The sequence below is a fragment of the Cricetulus griseus genome (genome assembly GCF_003668045.3).
Source record: "Cricetulus griseus strain 17A/GY chromosome 1 unlocalized genomic scaffold, alternate assembly CriGri-PICRH-1.0 chr1_1, whole genome shotgun sequence".
NCBI lineage: Eukaryota > Metazoa > Chordata > Mammalia > Rodentia > Cricetidae > Cricetulus > Cricetulus griseus.
In genome coordinates, this window is record NW_023276807.1 from 254,735,462 (window position 1) to 254,753,284 (window position 17,823).

General features: G+C 39.4%; 1 protein-coding gene across 2 annotated transcripts; it reads right to left on the reverse strand.

The window, feature by feature from the left end:
- Nucleotides 1–908: 908 nt before the first annotated feature.
- Nucleotides 909–17,732, reverse strand: Fbxl3 (F-box and leucine rich repeat protein 3). 2 transcript variants are annotated; one of them, XM_027393986.2, is made up of 5 exons: nt 17,616–17,732; nt 13,543–13,891; nt 10,787–10,909; nt 7,125–7,296; nt 909–2,444 (listed from the first exon to the last, which is right to left on the reverse strand). In XM_027393986.2, the coding sequence occupies exons 2-5, from the start codon at nt 13,888–13,890 to the stop codon at nt 1,801–1,803; spliced, it is 1,287 nt and encodes a 428-aa protein (XP_027249787.1). In that variant the 5' UTR covers nt 13,891; nt 17,616–17,732; the 3' UTR covers nt 909–1,800. The 2 variants fall into 2 exon arrangements, with proteins under 2 accessions (XP_027249787.1, XP_027249786.1); XM_027393985.2 differs by lacking the exon at nt 17,616–17,732 and adding an exon at nt 17,211–17,440.
- Nucleotides 17,733–17,823: the final 91 nt, after the last annotated feature.

The window sequence follows — 17,823 nt, forward strand, 5'->3', positions numbered from 1 at the left end:
GACTTAAAGTATTCAAGCATGTAATTCAATTTGTACAAAAAGTTAAGTTTTCAAATAAAGCTTTGGTTAGTAAAACTGATTATACACCATCAAATCCATTCCCCAAAGTTGAAAAAAACAAAAAACAAAAAAAACCAGAAAACCAATTAGCAAAAGTATTCCTGTACAGTCAAAGTTTCTTACTATTTAGTAAGAGGGAAATATTAAACAGCTGCTTTTAATGTTGAGCCCCAGTCAGTCCTTTTCTTCTCATCACTTTTGAAAAGCATAAATTGTATAGAAAGCCACATTTTGTTTTATTCTCAGGAAGCTCATCTGTTTTTAAGACTGTTAGCTTCCTAACTATCAGGGTACTTTCTAAAAGTCACACTACTGAAGAGAGCCATTTCAGGCACTCAAGTATTCTGCTGGGATAAATTCACTTCTAATTTCTCTCAGGAGAGATATATACTGCACTAGTGTTCAGAATCCAAGATCATACAATATGGGGGTGGGGGGGGGGGGGGGTGGGGACCGACTATATATAAGCAAGACTTAGTATTTTTACATTCTACTAGAATTTACCTTTATTCATATGAAAGTAATATGAAAAGCTACATAACTTAAATAATATAAAATACCAGTTTCAACCAAATTAACACAAAACTGCAGATATTTTTCTATTAAAATGTTCCAGTTCACTGAGTAATATTTACTCAAAAATTATTATGAACATATATATATATATATATAAAATTTAGTGTTTCTGAACTGTACAGATAACGTCTTTTGATTTTTAAAGTTGTATTGTAGCTATGTAATTCCAAAATTAAAGCATAAGCCATCACTAAAATTCACCAGAGACTAATATTCTTTCATGAAAACTGTTCATCAACAATTTATAAAGTTCTACTTTTAATTATTTCAAATTGGTTTTTAAGTAGGATTTTTATTTAAATTGTGTAGTAGTTAAAACTAGTTTAAACAAAGATTAAAAAAATATTAAACCATTCCTTTATGTACAAAGCCTCTGGCACCACAAACATTAGTGATATAACAGAAAAGAACTCACATGGTTTAGCACATTTCACAGAAAACCTAAGGTTCATACATAGCTAAACACTACCTCTCTTCTATTCCACTGGTTCCTTCAGAGTTGACCCTAGCTCTACGTGCCATCCTTAATAACCACTGCAACATTTATCAGTGTTCTAAGTACTCTGATATTTATATCTTAATTTTTAAAAGTTTCATACCACTTGAAACATTTACTCAATCTCTTATGAGCTATGCCATACATTTCTCTCACAAAGTGCTCACTTTCCTGAGCTATATTAAACACCTTATAACAGGTGTATTTATAACTAAAGACCCTAAAATGTCAGGTTTACATTTTAAAAAATGCATAGAGAACATTTCAGAAACCTATTAGTATACTTCTTAGATGTTAGAATACAAAGGTTGTTTCCTTCAGACTATGAAAACCTATTAGTATACTTCTTAGATGTTAGAATACACAGGCTATTTCCTTCACTATGAGCTATCTTGTTTTCATAAATGGATATTACTTTCAAATATGAAACCACATTTTCTGTTAATTTTTAAACATTTGATTGTGATTAGACTACAAAAAAAGGAATCACCCGACTCAAACTGTAGGCATTCCAACAAACATCATTCATTATAAGCTCACTGAAGATACCAAATTTCTGTGCCACAAAGTAGAATTGTATCAGAACTAGAGCAAATAAACTTTTATTATAATACAGTTTCTTAAAATTAAGGTGCTAGTTATTCTTCATGCCCTATATCATGCAGTCCTTACCAAGTAGGCATCATGTCTGGAAACCACACCCTGCCAAGATGCTTAGACACTTCCCAGTGAATCTGCTCCAAACTATACTTCTGGTCGGGAATTAACACTTCTTCCATAATGGATAACTGCGACAGGCGGCCCCCACACATCTTCACAAACTCAACAAAGGCACTGCATGAGACTTCACATTCCCCCAGCCCAATAGCTGACAAATTTTTGCAACGTTCTGCAATACGAATTAACTCTTCATCAAGGGGCCGTAACCCATTGGCACACACTACCAGTTCTACTAGTCTCGGGCAGGTCATGCCCACACGGCCAAGCACATCTTTGCTTACTGATCTCCCAAAGTAAAGATGAGTGGCAGGTATTTCATAACGAAAGAATGGGTCAAATTCTTCTTCGTATAAAAAAAAATACATCACTAAGTTCACTTTGGGCGAGTGTTTGATGAAGGCATCCCAGCTGCTCTTCTGAATGGTATGAAAATGTGTCTGTCCAGGGTTCTCACTGACAACATCAATGCGCAAATGTTCTAAGCGAACGTGTTTTTCAGAAGACAATGCGAGTAACAATTCATCACTTAGCAAATGGTAGTTCAGGGCCAGTTCTCGTAAACCGTGACACTGATCAGCCACACAAAGAATACCTTGGAAGAAAAAACAGCCCGATTATTTATATGTTTTTGTATACTTTATCTGTTCAAATGTTTAATCTAGTGCATGTCCTATAAAACAGCCATATTTCCCTTTTCACTAACGCAATTTTTAAAATTTGGCTGTGATAATGATTAGAAAAGTTAACACTTACCCATATTGTTTATAATATAAAACCAATTCTATATCCTTGTTTATAACTTAGGAATACTGTAACTGTAATTTTAAAAATGTCATAACTAAGATTTATCCTAGAAATGTACAGTGTCATTTTTGTTTGTTCCTTATCCAGAACTCACTATGTAGCCCAGAGTTGGCTTCAAACTCAGTTTTTTGGAGTATCAGCTGCCATATTATAAAAAATCATTACACTAAACTTACAGATTAAAAAAAGTTCCACATACAACTGGAATAGAGACTAGAGGACAGTTTCCAAAATTAAAAATGTAATCCTAATATAAACACAATATTTGCAAAGTAAGAAAAAATTCCATGAAATGGCTATAGTTTAACGACTAACAGTACTAATAAGCTTATCAAAACTATCACTGTTAAATAAGTCAAAGATAATCACATTAATGAAAATATGTTATGAGCTTTGAGCTCTAAGGAAAACAATTTCTTGAACAGTTCCCACACTTAAGACATACTCATCCAAACTATTATCCTCCAACAAATGACTTTCCCAAAGATCAATATTTGATCTCCAAAGTAGCTTTATAGAATTATGCCCCAAAATGTCACTATAAATGATCCAACATTTCAATTAGGCCACAAAAATTCAATCCAGTTCTTACATTTAGAAACAGGCAAGACTTACAAAACATACACTTTCATTACTATTTATTTTGTAAGTTATGAGAGGTACTAAATATGTTTACCTACAAATAATCAAGATCTAAGGAACTAAATAGTATTTCTAGTTCAAAGTAGAGACAACTAGCTAAAGACAGCAAAGTTAGAATACAAAAAACAGACTGTAAATTCATGTACTTAATTACTGCTTAAGAAACCTCGACAAGCCCATCAATAAAGTACAATTTTACAGCAGTGGATGAAATGGGCAATATAATCAGAAAAGGGACAAAGTGACCCATCAAAATAAAGACTTGGCACAGGCAGATTAAAAACCTCTCTATACTACTACTTAGTCACTGCAAATTTCTGTTCTTCTAGGACACATACACTTTGACATACACCCTAACCATCCCAAACAACCTAACCACATCTGCAACATCTAAAAGCCTAATACAAAGAGAAAACATTCAGAAAACTGCAAAGATGCAAACAAGAAAACCTACCCCAACAGCTGCCACAGTCCTAACTCTCAAAATGCCCTTTCCTCTCCAGATCCACTCCCTCATCTCTGTGATATGGCAAATGATACCCTGCCTATCATTATGAAATAAATTTATAGAGGTAATCCTAATCCAATCATGAGCTCTTTTAGAAGTAGAAAAGGAAGTTAGGAGTCAGAGCACAAATGGGACTCAAATGATTGTTTCATACATAAGTAAAAGTAAACAAATAATTAAGCAGACATGAATAGGGACCACCCTCCACCATAAAAGCAGTGAGTGAGAAAAAGATGTCAGTGCAACAACCTCAAAAACACAAACTCACAAACACAATGAAAGTGAATGGAAGTGGATTTTTTTCCTGGAGGTTCCAGATCAAGAGTCCAGCCTGACAGACACTGAGTGCAGGCAGGCTAAGACCCCAAGCACAAAAGCCATCTGATGAGACCTGCCTACAACTCTACCTTACCAAATTGTGGAACTGATAATTAGATGTTGATATAAGCTATTGCATATGTAATTAGCTATGCAGCTAGAGAGACAACTAATGCACAAGTTATGGACATTTAAGTACATAATAACATAATGACAAACACAACTCAATAATAAAAAGAATCTATTTTAAAAATAAGCAAGGGAAAAATACAGGCAAAAACCCAAATAGACATTTCTCTCAGAAGATACAGGAATAGCCACTAAGCACATGGGAAAGAAAAAAAAAGTCATCAAATAGCAGGGCATGGTAGCACAAGCTTTAATTCCAGCACTCAGGAACTGTGAGAGTTCAAAGCCAGCCTGATCTACATACTGAGTTCTAGAAAATGCATCTAGGCATTATGTTTCATGCATGAAATCCCAGGAGTTGGGAAGCTGAGGTAGGAGGATCACCCTGAGTTGAAAGCTAACCTAGATTATATAGTGAGTTCCAAGAGTGAGAAAGGCCCTGGAAGGGTAGTGTGTGGGTGGTGGGTGGGTGGGTTGTGACTAGTACATACCAATTAGGATGGGTATAATAAAAAGATCAAAAGCATTGGTAAAGATGCACAAAAGGAATGGACAATGGCAATTCCCTACTTTCATCCTGTATTTTGGGTTTAATCATTTTTGTTCTGGAAAATCCTAACATCTTTTGTTTAGAACTCATAGAAAACATCTTTGTCTAATGATCTGCCACTTCTTGTTGCTCTAGTAACTGACCTATCCTAGAGAGCCAATGTTTGACATGTAGGACACTTCCTCAAGTGGGTAGTAGCTACTATATGACTTGGCAAACCTATAATTAGCTATACACCAAGAGAACCAATATGACCACACAAAAATATGTGAATTTTCATATAAGCATTATCTGTTTTACTCAAAAGGTTGAAAACAACCCAAACTACCCACCAACTGATCAGCAATAAATGTGCTATAAACATATAATTGCTACTACACAGCAACAATTAGGAATGAAATAATTGATTATAAAGTACAAACAACCTGAAAAACAGGCTAAGTAACAAAAACCACAGGATACAATTCCATGTATAGGACCTACCCAGCTCAGACAAACTGCAGAAAAAGACAATGCAATAGTGGTTGCCTAGGACTGGGTGGGATGGGGTAGTTGAGTTTTTTGGGTGTGATAACCATGCTTCTTTTGTATACTACTCGGTCAGCACACTAAAGGCCAATAAATCGTCCATTTTGCATGAATTGTGAACTATATGGTTCATAAATCCTTTTCCAATATCAGTTTTATGATGATGATATATTGATGAGTAGGTTATAAAGAGTATTTCACAAGACACAGTGTGCTGGCTACACTGGAAGGTCAAAACAAAGAATTACAGCTCCTTGATGCTCACAGCTCCTGGGACACGTGAGTGAAGAACACACAAGATAGGCGGAGGTCAGGATACAAAGGACCTTGAACACTATAAAGCTATACAAAATGGATCTCAGCTTCACAGCAGACAATAAAATGTGGTCAAGGTCACATAGAAAACAGCTGCCAAAACCTATTAGTCTCTCCTTACCTTCTATTTTGTAATGCGTTCAGTGGTTATCTAGAAGAGGGTGAGACAACCACGTAAATACAACAGTAGGCCTAGCTATTCCTATCACCAAGACCCTTCCCTTGTGGGTGAGCTTGGAAAACAAAGTGTTTTCTATTGTAAGAAATTACCAATACAGAGTCAGGTAAAAATATAAGGGTATTTAATAGGGAAAAGCCTTACTTACAGAGCGAACCAGCCAGCCGGTGGTAGTCTGTACAGCAAGAAGCAGAGAGACCAAAACCGAAAACGCAGTCCCCCTACTCACTCTGACCACACCCTCACAAGCCCTCAGGTACTCTTGTAGCCAGCCCCTAAGAAGGCGTGGCTACAGCTTCCCCTACAGTTTTCCATTCAACAGTGAGCCATTTCTTTGAGGGAATTCCAACCCTTTGTTTATGTTAACAAACACAGAAAAACTGCTGAACAGCACAGCTAAAGACAGAGAGGGAGGGGTTCCAAAAGTGGGAGGAGTCAGCAGTGAAGCACCAGCAAGTATGAAAATCATGTTTACACTTAACTTTTCAGTACAAATCACTTGTAATTTAAATCATCTCAAACTAGACAATCTCAAACTTAGAAAATCCTACATAAAAGTAGCTGGAAAGACCTTTTATAATGTTATTTCTAAAATTTGAGTTGTAAAGAACATTCTCTCTAAAAGGCAGTCAGACTTACTCCTCTCCTCTAACAGGGGGAATTATGGGACTGTTAAGACCCAAACACCTGGGGTTCAATTACAGTTAGAAACTCAGACCTTAGAGTGTTGCCTTGTGGTTTGAATGTGAAATGTCTCTCATAAACTCATGTTTGAACATTTGGTCCCCAGCTGTTAGTGATGGTTTGGAAGGGCTGTGGAACTTTCAGGACTGGAGCCTGGTTGGTGGAAATGAGTCATTGGAGTAAGTAAGGCCTGAGTTTTTACAGATGGCCCATTTCACCTTTGTTTCCAAACTGCAGAGACCATGCTCCTGCACCGTACTGTCCTCACCATACTGACCAGCACCCTCAAACTGTGAGCCAAATTAGACTCTTCCAAAGTTGCTTTTATCGGATACCCCAGCAATGAGTAGCTAATAAACTTTTTTCATTTTATCTATCCATTTTCTAGCACATAACTATACTCCATTTGTCACATAGAAAATAGGATGAAAGTCAGTCTAGGCTGGATTACTGCAGATACTACCGTATTATTATTAGGACACTGAACATTTTTATGCAGAGGAAGATACAGTTTGCTAATTTACAAGTTCATTGACAGAATTATTAAACAAACAATTTTCTTAATTTAAAAAACAATATAGTTTACTAACATATGTCTGGTAAAGACATGACATACCTGCTGGAGAGACATGAGGACAGCTGCTCATTTTTAGCAGCTTGAGTGTGTCACTGTTGTTGGCCACTAGCACTTTAAGGGATGGATCGTCTACTGGGGTGTCATCTATCTTAAGTGAGGACAGGGATTTGGAGTTTACAAACACAACTGTCAGTGCAGAGATAAAGTGAGACTGAAAGACAAAAGATTAAAACACTGTTTCAGTTCTTTAGAAATGACTTCTTACGGTTTCTTTACAATGCTAGTTATGGCTCTCTGCAGCCTAATGAGGAATTTCAAGACAAGGCGGCACCCCCTCACAAGGTTACCTAAGTATAGTCTAAGAGGGGACTAATTTTCATCTCTGAGAAATGCCTTTTGTACCTGTGGAAGAAAATGTCACCTCAAGCCTCAGAATGCTTCTAAATCACAGCAACCTCAATAAGATCAAAGAGGAAGCCTGAAACTCAGGCTAAGAGTCTTTCAAACAGTCACTGTATTTGGAAGCTAATATCCTGTACATTGCACTACATAGCAAAGAACATAAACACAGAAACTGGCAGCACAATCATCAAGACTGACATCAATCAACTCAAGGTTATAACTCATCTGGACCATGGAAGCCTCTAACAAAAATTTTAAAACAATCAGCATCATTTAAAAATCCCAAATTTATAACCCTCTCAAAACACTGCATCTAAAACATTCTCAAGACTTGATTTTAATGTATTTTACTTATAAATATTACAGGATATCCTTGAACTTCTTACATACATACATCTGTTGAACAGAGATTTATCTCATCAAAGGGAATCCCTACGGAAACGAGAATTATAGCACATAAAGTATCTGACTTTGAATCAGAGCTGAGGTAAGCTATAATCAATGGGCAAATATTTGGGAGAAGAAAGAAATATCAATACATGATTCAACATGTGCCTACAGAACCAACCTCACCCTAACCCTACAGCAGGGTCAGGGAGCGAAACCATGTTAACAGACAATGAAGTACAAGCAAATATTGCCTCCTTGGTCATAATCCTTAACTTGATTTTTCCTTACTGTGTCTAAACAACTGATTTCTAAAATTGTGATTAATAATTTATGCATCAATATCACAGTATCTTCCTTTTATCTTTTTTCCTATCAAACTCAACTATATCTTCCACGATCACAGTTCTTTATTAAGCCCATGTGACTGCGTGCTAACTTCTTTCCTCATTGTCCTGATTTAGCTATGGTCACATGCATGTCTTCTATTTTTCTCTTCTGTTCAGGATAGCCAAAATATAGGAACACCTTACTTCAATCTTTTCTACAAGAAAGAAAGAAAGAAAGAAAGAAAGAAAGAAAGAAAGAAAGAAAGGGAAAGAAAAAGAAAAAAAGATAAAAGGACAATAATCTGAGGCAATTCCAGCTATATCAACATTTCTTCAATTAGCACTACAAACATGCAAACTGAAAGCCCCAGATCATAAAAAATAAAATTATGTTCAACGTGCTTTATAATATGGCTTATTCTATATATTCCACATTTTAAAAATACATTATGGCAGTTACATAAAATATCAACTCTGAGCATTTCCTTTCCCATGAGGCTTGAAAACGGAACTATACTGTAATCCATTTAATGCAAGGCCCCTGGACAGTCTCTGGACTGTTGATAGAAGACCTGGCTGGCTTCAACTACATTTAGGAGTAGAGTCCAAACTCTGTACACAGCTAGATCCAAGTCACTGGCACTCTCAGGTACTTGAGAGTCTTAATGTTTTTTGTTTTGTTTTGTTTTTTTTTTTTTTTTGGTTTTCAAGACAGGGTTTCTCTGTATTGGTTTGGAGGTTGTCCTGGCACTGGCTTTGTAGACCAGACTGGCCTCGAATTCACAGAAATCCGCCTGCCTGTGCCTCCCGAGTGCTGCGATTAAAGGTGTGCGCACAGTCTTAATGTTAAACAGATTCTCTGCTCCATTTCACTTCTTTACTCACGAGAAAAACATTCTATCTCAAAACTCATGAGAAAACATCCTATCTCAAAACATACAAAATAATGAAACTTACATTCAAATAGAGGTTTTGAAATCATAGTATTTTATCTGGTTCTGCTATTCAACTGGAACAATCACCTAACTCCTATTTAATATTCCTTCCTGAATCACTCTAGTAAAATGAACTGTGAGGTGAGTCTATGTATTTGGTGCTGGAAAAATGGCTGCTCTTCCAGAGGACCCAGGGTTCAGTTCCCGGCACCCACATGGCAGCTCACAACTGTCTGCAACTTCAGTGCTTGGGATCCAATGCGCTCTTCTGGCCTCCATGGGTGCCAGGCACATAACTGGTGCTCACACACATAAAATAAAAACTAGTAAGTCATATTTTACTTTGTGGTATACTTACAAAACAAATTATTCCTGCTAGCTGGTCTGGGGATGCAGCTCAATGGTAGGACACTGGTCAGGCCATGGGTGTGATTCTCAGCAATACACGCACAAATGCACACAGTTATTGAATACTAGCCTACTAAGCATTAGCAAACCAGAGTGCAGTTTTTATCAACTGGCCTTCCTCGGAAGGTATTTCAATTATTTTTCTGTTTCAAAGAGAAGACTTATGGGCTTATAAGATGGCTCAACGGGTAAGAACACTTGCCCCCAAGCCTTACGACCCAAGTTCAAACCCTGGAACCCACAGGGCAGAGGGAGAACTGACTCCTGTAAGCTGTCCCGACATCCCACACATGAATGCACACACACACACACACACACACACACACACACACACACCAACAAAATGTCAAAAAAAAAAAAAAAAGTTTTAAAAAGAACAGTTGTATGGTAGAGACTATTCCTTAATTATGTATAGGGCTAACGCAGTTAAGGATAGCTGGCTTGAAATAAGATCTGTAAGGTAATTCAAGGTATACTGACATTAACTTTACTCAGAAATACCCTTTTCATACATTTACCAGAAGCATTTACATAATAATCAGGTTCTACTTGCTCAATAGTGGCATTCCTACTTTTGACTTTCAACAACCCTTTCTAAGGCTCAGAAAGAAGAGTCTATGGTTAGTCTCAGATTTACATTTCTTTTATCACTTCCACTACCTAGATAATCTTCTGTAAACTCACTTATTCTGTAACTGTACCAATGAAGAACCAAGTAATGCTTCATTTCCTATTTTACTGCTGCTGGACAGAGAAATGGCTCAACAGTTCAAAGTTCTTGCTGCTCTTGCAAAGGGCCCAGGGTTTGGTTCCCAGGACACACATACATGGCAGCACCTGCCTGCAACTCCAGTTCCAGGGAATCTGCCACCCTCTTCTGGCCTCCCCAGGCATCAGATACACATGAGGTACACATACTTACATGCAAACAGAACACTCATATACGTGAAAAAATTATTTTTGTTTTTCTTCGAGACAGGATTTCTCTGTGTAGCAGTCCTGGGTGCCCTGGAACTAGCTCTGTATACCAGGCTGGCTTCGAACTCACAGAGATCCGCCTGCCTCTACCTCCCATTAAAAACTCTTTAAAAGTCTACTCTAAATACTAATTTTTAACACTGTAAACAGTAACTAGATCTCTATTACACATACAGCATCCCTATCCTCTCTGTCATTACTAACAATGCTGGGCTTTCACTGGAATCCCCTGAAAAAGGGAATGACACAAAGTAGCTCATACCTTTGGTAGATCCATAAAGCTTGGCCGAGCTGTTGAAATAAGTCCAAGTGTTTTTAAAGAGCAATTCACAAGCTGTGATAATATGTCACAAGCTGCTTCCGCTGATTCTTTGCTGCTGTCCACCTTAGAAAGAAAATATGTCTTACTCATGGAACAGCCACATTTCTCTTTGAATATCTTAATTTTATAAAAGCAAGAAAGGTAGTTAGTTATCAGTGCATTATCATTTAAAGGACATTCATCTTTAATCATCTCTCCACATAACCTGAGTCTAATTTTCACAAGAGTTCATTATAATCCCTATATATATTTACTTATTCAGTGCTAAAAGACTAAGTTGATTTATTTCAAGTAACTGTACAAAATGAATCAATTTCATCTTTAGGTGGTAATTGGTACTTGAGTAAATCAAACAACACATGTAAATAGTGTCTACGTTTCAGGACACCTGAAGACACTAATGTCATTTAGAATTTTCAGATGAACCACATAACCTGACATTGCTCAGTGTTCTGAATTGAAAGATGCATTAGAGAAAAGTAAGAGTGTCCAATTAAACAAGCACAAAATAAACTGAACCAAAATAGAGGTTGCTGCTTAGTTCCCCGAAGTAAAGGACAATACAATCAAACACCCACACCTGAAGGGTAAAAGTTAGTTTATCTCTAGACTACAAATGTTAAATACCGTAACTTTCATTCCCAAGTAAATGTGTGTTTTATTGCATGCCAAAGGAGCTCTTAAGTTGCTATCATGTGGGCAAACAATGCACTAATCACAGCTCTCAAAATGAGGTTCCCAAACCACATGACAATGATCTGGATACTGGATACAAGCAAATTCTTATCCTAAACCAAACCATCTGAATTATAAAGTCGGTGAGTGGGAGGCGCAAGCTCTGCCTTTACACCCGCCTTGGTGAGGCTACTGAGCACAGTCTGAGGAGCACTGTTTTGGCTTAAAGTTTTCTTGAGTTTACAGTGACCACTTAACTATTATCAGGAGAGGCCAGAATAATCCCTGCTGTGTCCCTGCTTTCTAAATCAGAAATGGCAAAATACATCCCTGACAAAAAGTAATTTAAGTACAAATGAGTTCCATAAGTTGGATGTACCTGAGCTCTATCACTGGACTGTAAGTGACTATAAGGACTAAACACCAAGGACCCAGGCAGCCTACTATACAGAAGGACCTTTTACAATCTACTCAAATCACTTCTATTACAAGTTCTCCTATCTTACCAGAAGACAGATAGTATTTAGTAACAGCATAAAGGTCTAGGTGAAGACCACTGCTTACTACAGATTTAACCCAATTCCTTTAGCAAACAGGAAACAAAGGCAAGTCAGGCAATGACAGGCAATTCTATGCTTTTACTTTTTTGGGTTTTGTTTTTAACGTTTTTTTGTTTGTTTGTTTTTCAAGACAGGGTTTCTCTGTATAACAGTCCTAGCTGTCCTGGAATTCACTTTGTAGACCAGGCTGACCTCAAATTCATGGAGATCTGCCTGCCTCCGCCTCCCAAGTGCTGGGCTTAAAGGTGTGTGCCACCACTACCCGGCTGTTTTTAACATTTTTAAGAGAGAAGGCCTTACTATATACAGCCCAGGGAGGCCTCAAATAGTTGATTCTCTTGCCTCAGCCTCCCCAGTCCTAAAGTTACATGTGAGAGTCACCATGCCCGGCACATTTTCATCTTTTAACGCTAATTGTTAAAGAAAAATTTAGTATCAAGGATTCAGTGAGCATCCCAAAATACAACATGATAAACCCTTGTTCTCACACAAGCTCCTATGATTTCATATAACACTCTTCAAATCTCCAAATACCACCTTCCTTCACTCATCTCAGCATGACACATGCTCTCTCTCATCTCACCATTACACGTGCTCTTACTCGCCCCTTGTAACACTGAAATGAAGCAATCCCCCTCTTCCGTTTCCCTCTAAAATACACTCAAGTTGAAAAGTTCGATTCTATACCATCTTTAGATTTAGGGCTTTTTTTTTTTCTTTTTTAAAATGAAAACATATCAAAATAAGAAACACTTGCTGGGTGGTGGTGGCGAATGCCTTTAATCCCAGCACTCCGAAGGCAGAGGCAGGTAGATCTCAGAGTTCGAGGCCAGTCTGGTCTACAGAGTGAGTTCTAGGACAGCCAGAGCTACACCAAGAGACCCTGTCTTGAAAAACAAAATGAAACAAAAGCAGATAAAATAGCCAAGTAAGTTCTGCTCAGTAATCATTCCCCAATGTAGTGGTTCCTAACTTTTGTAATACTGTCTCATGTTGTGGTGACCTCAAACCATAAAATTATTTCATTGCTATTTCATAACTGTAACTTTGATACTGTTATGAGTTGTAATGTATGTATCGATAAGCAGGATATCTGATATGACCCCCCCCCCAAAGAGGTCAAAACCCAGAGACTGAGAACCACTGCCTTAATGTTAATGATACATTGCTCTTTCCTCAAATTTGTTGTTAACCATTCGCTGTTAACTTAAAACTTCAGTCAATTCATGCTCACTTAGTGACTGCTTTTGTTCTTTTAAGTAATTAATTGTAAAGGAGTATTTTAGTTCTATCGAATATTAAAAAATGTTTGCAATGGCTTCTAAGGTGTGCAATAATTTCAAAACTTTAAGCACTTTCCCTATAGAGTCAAATATTTTATAGACATAAGAAGTTGTATTGGTTAGAACATTAAAGCCTCTAAAAATGCTTTATTTTTAACAGAAGGAGTTAAAGTATTACCTTGAAGCTGACATACTGCAGATGGTTTGAATGCCTTTTAATAATCTGTTTGATCAGCTCTGGATGTGTAGCTTTCAAGTAAGATGTAGCTGGCTGATTCAGCTCAAATTCAAAACATCTCCACAAGTCAGGCATGTGAAACACCTGATTCCAATTCCGGCACACTTGGGAAGCATGAGCCCGATCAAGCAGAGGCAAGTACTTAAACACCTGGAGAATAATGTCCTGCAGCAGATTACCCCAATCACAAGGTTGAGAACACTCATGTGCAGTCCTCAGTTTCTTACGTTTCTCTGCAGTGCCTTCTTCAGGTGAGTCAAGGTCACTATCTCTTCCTCCTCGTTTCATCCTATTTAGAAAAATCCGTCATTTTTCCCATCCTACTTAGCTTTTAATCACAAATTCATTTTCTGTCACTGAGACCTATTTGCATTTGGAGAGTTAACAGAAATACACACAGAACTGAATCAATGATTCAAGGAGAATATAAAAATAGAGAGAGGTGATTTCAACCACTACTTATGACCTAAGAAAACCACAGATATATGATTCAAGAGTTGTACTCAATACTGAAAGTGACTAGAAAAGAGCCTATAGTGATACTTTCCAATTTCGTCAGTCACCCAAGGATAACTATATTTGAGTTCTTAAATGTCAAGTCGATCAAGGTGCCTATGAACCTCTAGAGAGGATGAAAGAAAGGTAAGTAGTCAACAGATCTACACTGAATAAATAGCTGTGACAAGTGCCAGTACGGCTGCATATGTCCAAACTTGGGCTAGAGCATAACCCAATGTTAAAGACCTTGCCCGAACCACTCCAGGCCTGTGCTCAACCTGGAACAGCATAAAACAGATTAAATAATTAAGGCAATCCACCTTGACTGCACTGTTTCAGCTGGAATGTGGTTTCTTCCCTCAACTCATTATTGTCACTCTGCTCTCCCTGTCTTTTCCTTTTTTCCTGAATAACACTTCCATGTGTTTTCTACATTACACACTTCATTCCATTTGCTTCTTGAAAAGATGATCTGCTCTCGTAGCCAATGGGACTAGAAGCTCTAAGACCAAGCTTCCTGAGTTTGAGTCTCTGCTCCCCTTCTCACTAGTTGTATGGCTTTGGGTAAATGACAAGACTGTCAGATGTTCCTGTTTGTAAAACGGTGACCTTAAGATACAGGGTTCTTGCTGGGCATTGGTGGCACACACCTTTAATCCCAGCAGGCGGATCTCTGGGAGTTCGAGGACAGGCTCCAAAATACAGAGAAACTCGAAAAACCAAAAAAAGATACAGGGTTCTTGTGTGGAATGAAGTATTAGGGCTTTTGAAAGGAGAGCCAATTGATTTCCTGTTTAGAAAAACAGCCCAGAATGAAAGCCATCACACAACTCAGTAGAAAAGGGTGACTGCCGCCTCCATGTGAGGAACAGTTTAATTTTTCCTTTCAAATCAGGGATGGGGAAGTAGTGGTATGGATAAACACTGCAAAGAGCTCCACTAATTTGGCATAATGGCCAACAATGGGCAGTGGAATTACGGAAGCCCTTTCCCCTTTCTACACTGCATACAATTATTTCTATTCATTATGATGTAATCGATATTCTAAAGGACACATCTTAATTTGTTAGTTGGCTGAGTACGTTGCACTCTAGACTAGCATGGACCACTTGCTGGTACTACTATTCAGTCTAGGGCCTACAATGTTTGTTTCCAGACAGCAATTCTGACAAGGCACTGGTCCAAACAAGACTCAAAAGGATACCTTGTCACGCCAACCACCTTGTGACAAATTAGCACAGAAGAATTTCTTAATCCTCTGTGCAATGAAGGATGTGCACATGTACAGACTTTCTTATCTAGTAGCTGGCAAAATCTGTGAAGGAGGACTGAGGGCTGGAGAACAGAAACAGGATGTGGAAGGAAGGGCATCATCTTATGTCCTGTCAGGTGAGGACAGTAACAGTATCTGCTCTTCACTGTCCCCACACCTGACTATCTATGCACACACACAGGGCTTACTGTTGAGAAGAAAGAGAACCCAGAAAATAAAACCGACAGAGGTAACAAGATAGCTTTATGGAAGACTCAAACTTATTCATGAATCTAAAAATAGATTTTATAAGTGTGCTCAGGTTAGAATAATCTATAAGGCCATCTTAAAAAAAAAAAAACTAATAAAAAATGTCCCACTAGAGGTTAAGCTGTCAGTATGACCCATTTTCCCACTTTAACTTATCCTGAAGGTTTAACTTTAATTTTAGCATTTCAATTTGGGTCAAAGAACAAAGAGTTTGCAACCAAGGACTTAGACTTTATTACCAAAATCTACCGAGAATTTTGAGCTACAAAGATTCAGAACAGAAAGGGTCTTCCTACTTCCACACAGGATGTGCTGCAGCTTCTGGAGAAATCCTTCCAAGCCAGAGCTTAACGACGGAATCCTTCACTTTACTGTCAAGATTCAAATCAAAACAGTCACTTAACAAAACCCTGCTAATCCTAAGCTTACATAATTTTCATTTGAGGCAGGGTCTTGATATGTAAGCCTAGCTGGCCTTGACATCAGAGATCCTCAGCTTCTGCCTCCCAACACAGTCCTATTCTAAATGAAGTGTATTTCAACACAGCTGCAAGTCTGGGGGGGGGAGTCAGAGAGGACAATATAAAATTACCCACCACTAAGAAACAGAATTCTAAATACGACCCTTGATCTAAATATAAACTGAATATATGGATCACCAAAGTATGTATTAAGTACTTAGTAGTTCACGATAGCTAAAGTCAAAGGCATTATGAAATTAATGACAAAATCTTCCGAGGCAATAGAAAAACAAAAGGCCAAATGCTAAGATGTGCTGTGCACTATTCTCATTTGGGCGTGAAAATAACATTAGTGAATGAACCCCTAACAGAAGTCTGAAATATCAAAGTTAGTCTTTTTAGTTCAAAACTTCCAATGTCTTTTATTTTAACCACCTACACATGAAGCTCTGCTGTATAGAAAGTTGAACGACTCAGAGCATTCACTAGTATACAGCTAGTTTACAGCGATGGGTTTTATACTGCTTGCTTCTAGCTGAAGTGTAAGTGCCTCGTCTGTTTGAACAGGAGAAAGGAGTGTCCGGTACCAAAACAAGCCAATAAACATCAATGAGATTTTCTAGCACAGAAAACCCGGGCTCTGCCGGGTTTGATTTATTGTAGTGTTTCAGGAACCCAAATATACAGCCAGGGTGGCAGGAACTTTTGCTGGTATTTGTATCAAGTGCCAAAAAAGCAGCCTAATTAAGGAAGCCTACCAACTAGCTGAGCAGCCACCAGCGAGCTAATCAAACATTTCTCAAACGGAGCGTCCAAGTTTTTACTTAGACACTTGCTGGGCATGACGTAATTAAAAGACCTTACTTGTACCTAAGCTTTAAACGTCCGTCTCTGGCATTACGATTGCCTTATGCCCCAAGTCTTGCTTTGGGCAGCAGGGAAACCTAACACACCTTCTTTGGCTGAAATACAAGTACTGAACAACATGGAAGAGGTAACTCTGGGGATGGTGAGGGAGCCGCGGAGGTCCAGATACCCGGGAGGGCGCACACCGATAACACCGAGTGGGCTACAGTGGCGAGTCACAGACATTCTTATGAAGAGTTCAGGGAAATTTTAAAAGTTACCTTTTTCTCCTAAGATAAAATACAACCAAAACGCCTCCCGCTGTCACCTCTCGCTCGGAGATGCCCCGGGACCCGGCTGCTTCCTTCCGCACTCTGGGCGGCTGCACCTAACTTGGCCAAGTTTTCCACTCGGCGTGGGCGCTGCCGCCTCCCGGCCTGGCTCCCTCGGACACTTTGCTACGCCCTGCCCGGGCCTCGGGTTCTGCCAGCGTCCGTCCGCCCGCCCGCACCCGCCGCCGCCGAGGGCGAGCCGCTCGGGCGGCGCCAGCCACCCAGGCGAGCCACACGCGGCCCCGGCGCCCGCGCGCACCACGCCTTGTTGACATGAAGTCCTGAGCTTCCGGTCGCGCCCCGCGCGCGCCCCCGCCGACCTCCCCGGGCTCCGGCCCCGAACCCCCGCCGTACCTGCTGCCGGGGGCAGCGGCCCCCGCACGGCACCCCGGGCTGCGGGCGGCGCGGGCGGCGGCGGCTCTCACACGAGGCCTCCCGGGGCCCCGTCTCCGCGCTCCCGCCGCTCCCGCCGCCGCCGCGGCCCCCCGCGCTCCGCCCGCATCCGAGACGCTGCTCCCGCGGCGGACGCCGACGCGGCTCCACCTTGGCGGCTCCGGCTGGC

Coding starts and splice junctions, on each gene's coding strand:
- Fbxl3 (XM_027393986.2), bottom strand. CDS start 13,890: ATGAAACGAGGAGGAAGAGATAGTGACCTTGACTCACCTGAAGAAGGC. Junction 10,910..13,542: donor TGCAGTATGTCAGCTTCAAG/GTAATACTTTAA, acceptor TTTCTTTCTAAG/GTGGACAGCAGCAAAGAATC. Junction 7,297..10,786: donor GCTTTATGGATCTACCAAAG/GTATGAGCTACT, acceptor TTTGTCTTTCAG/TCTCACTTTATCTCTGCACT.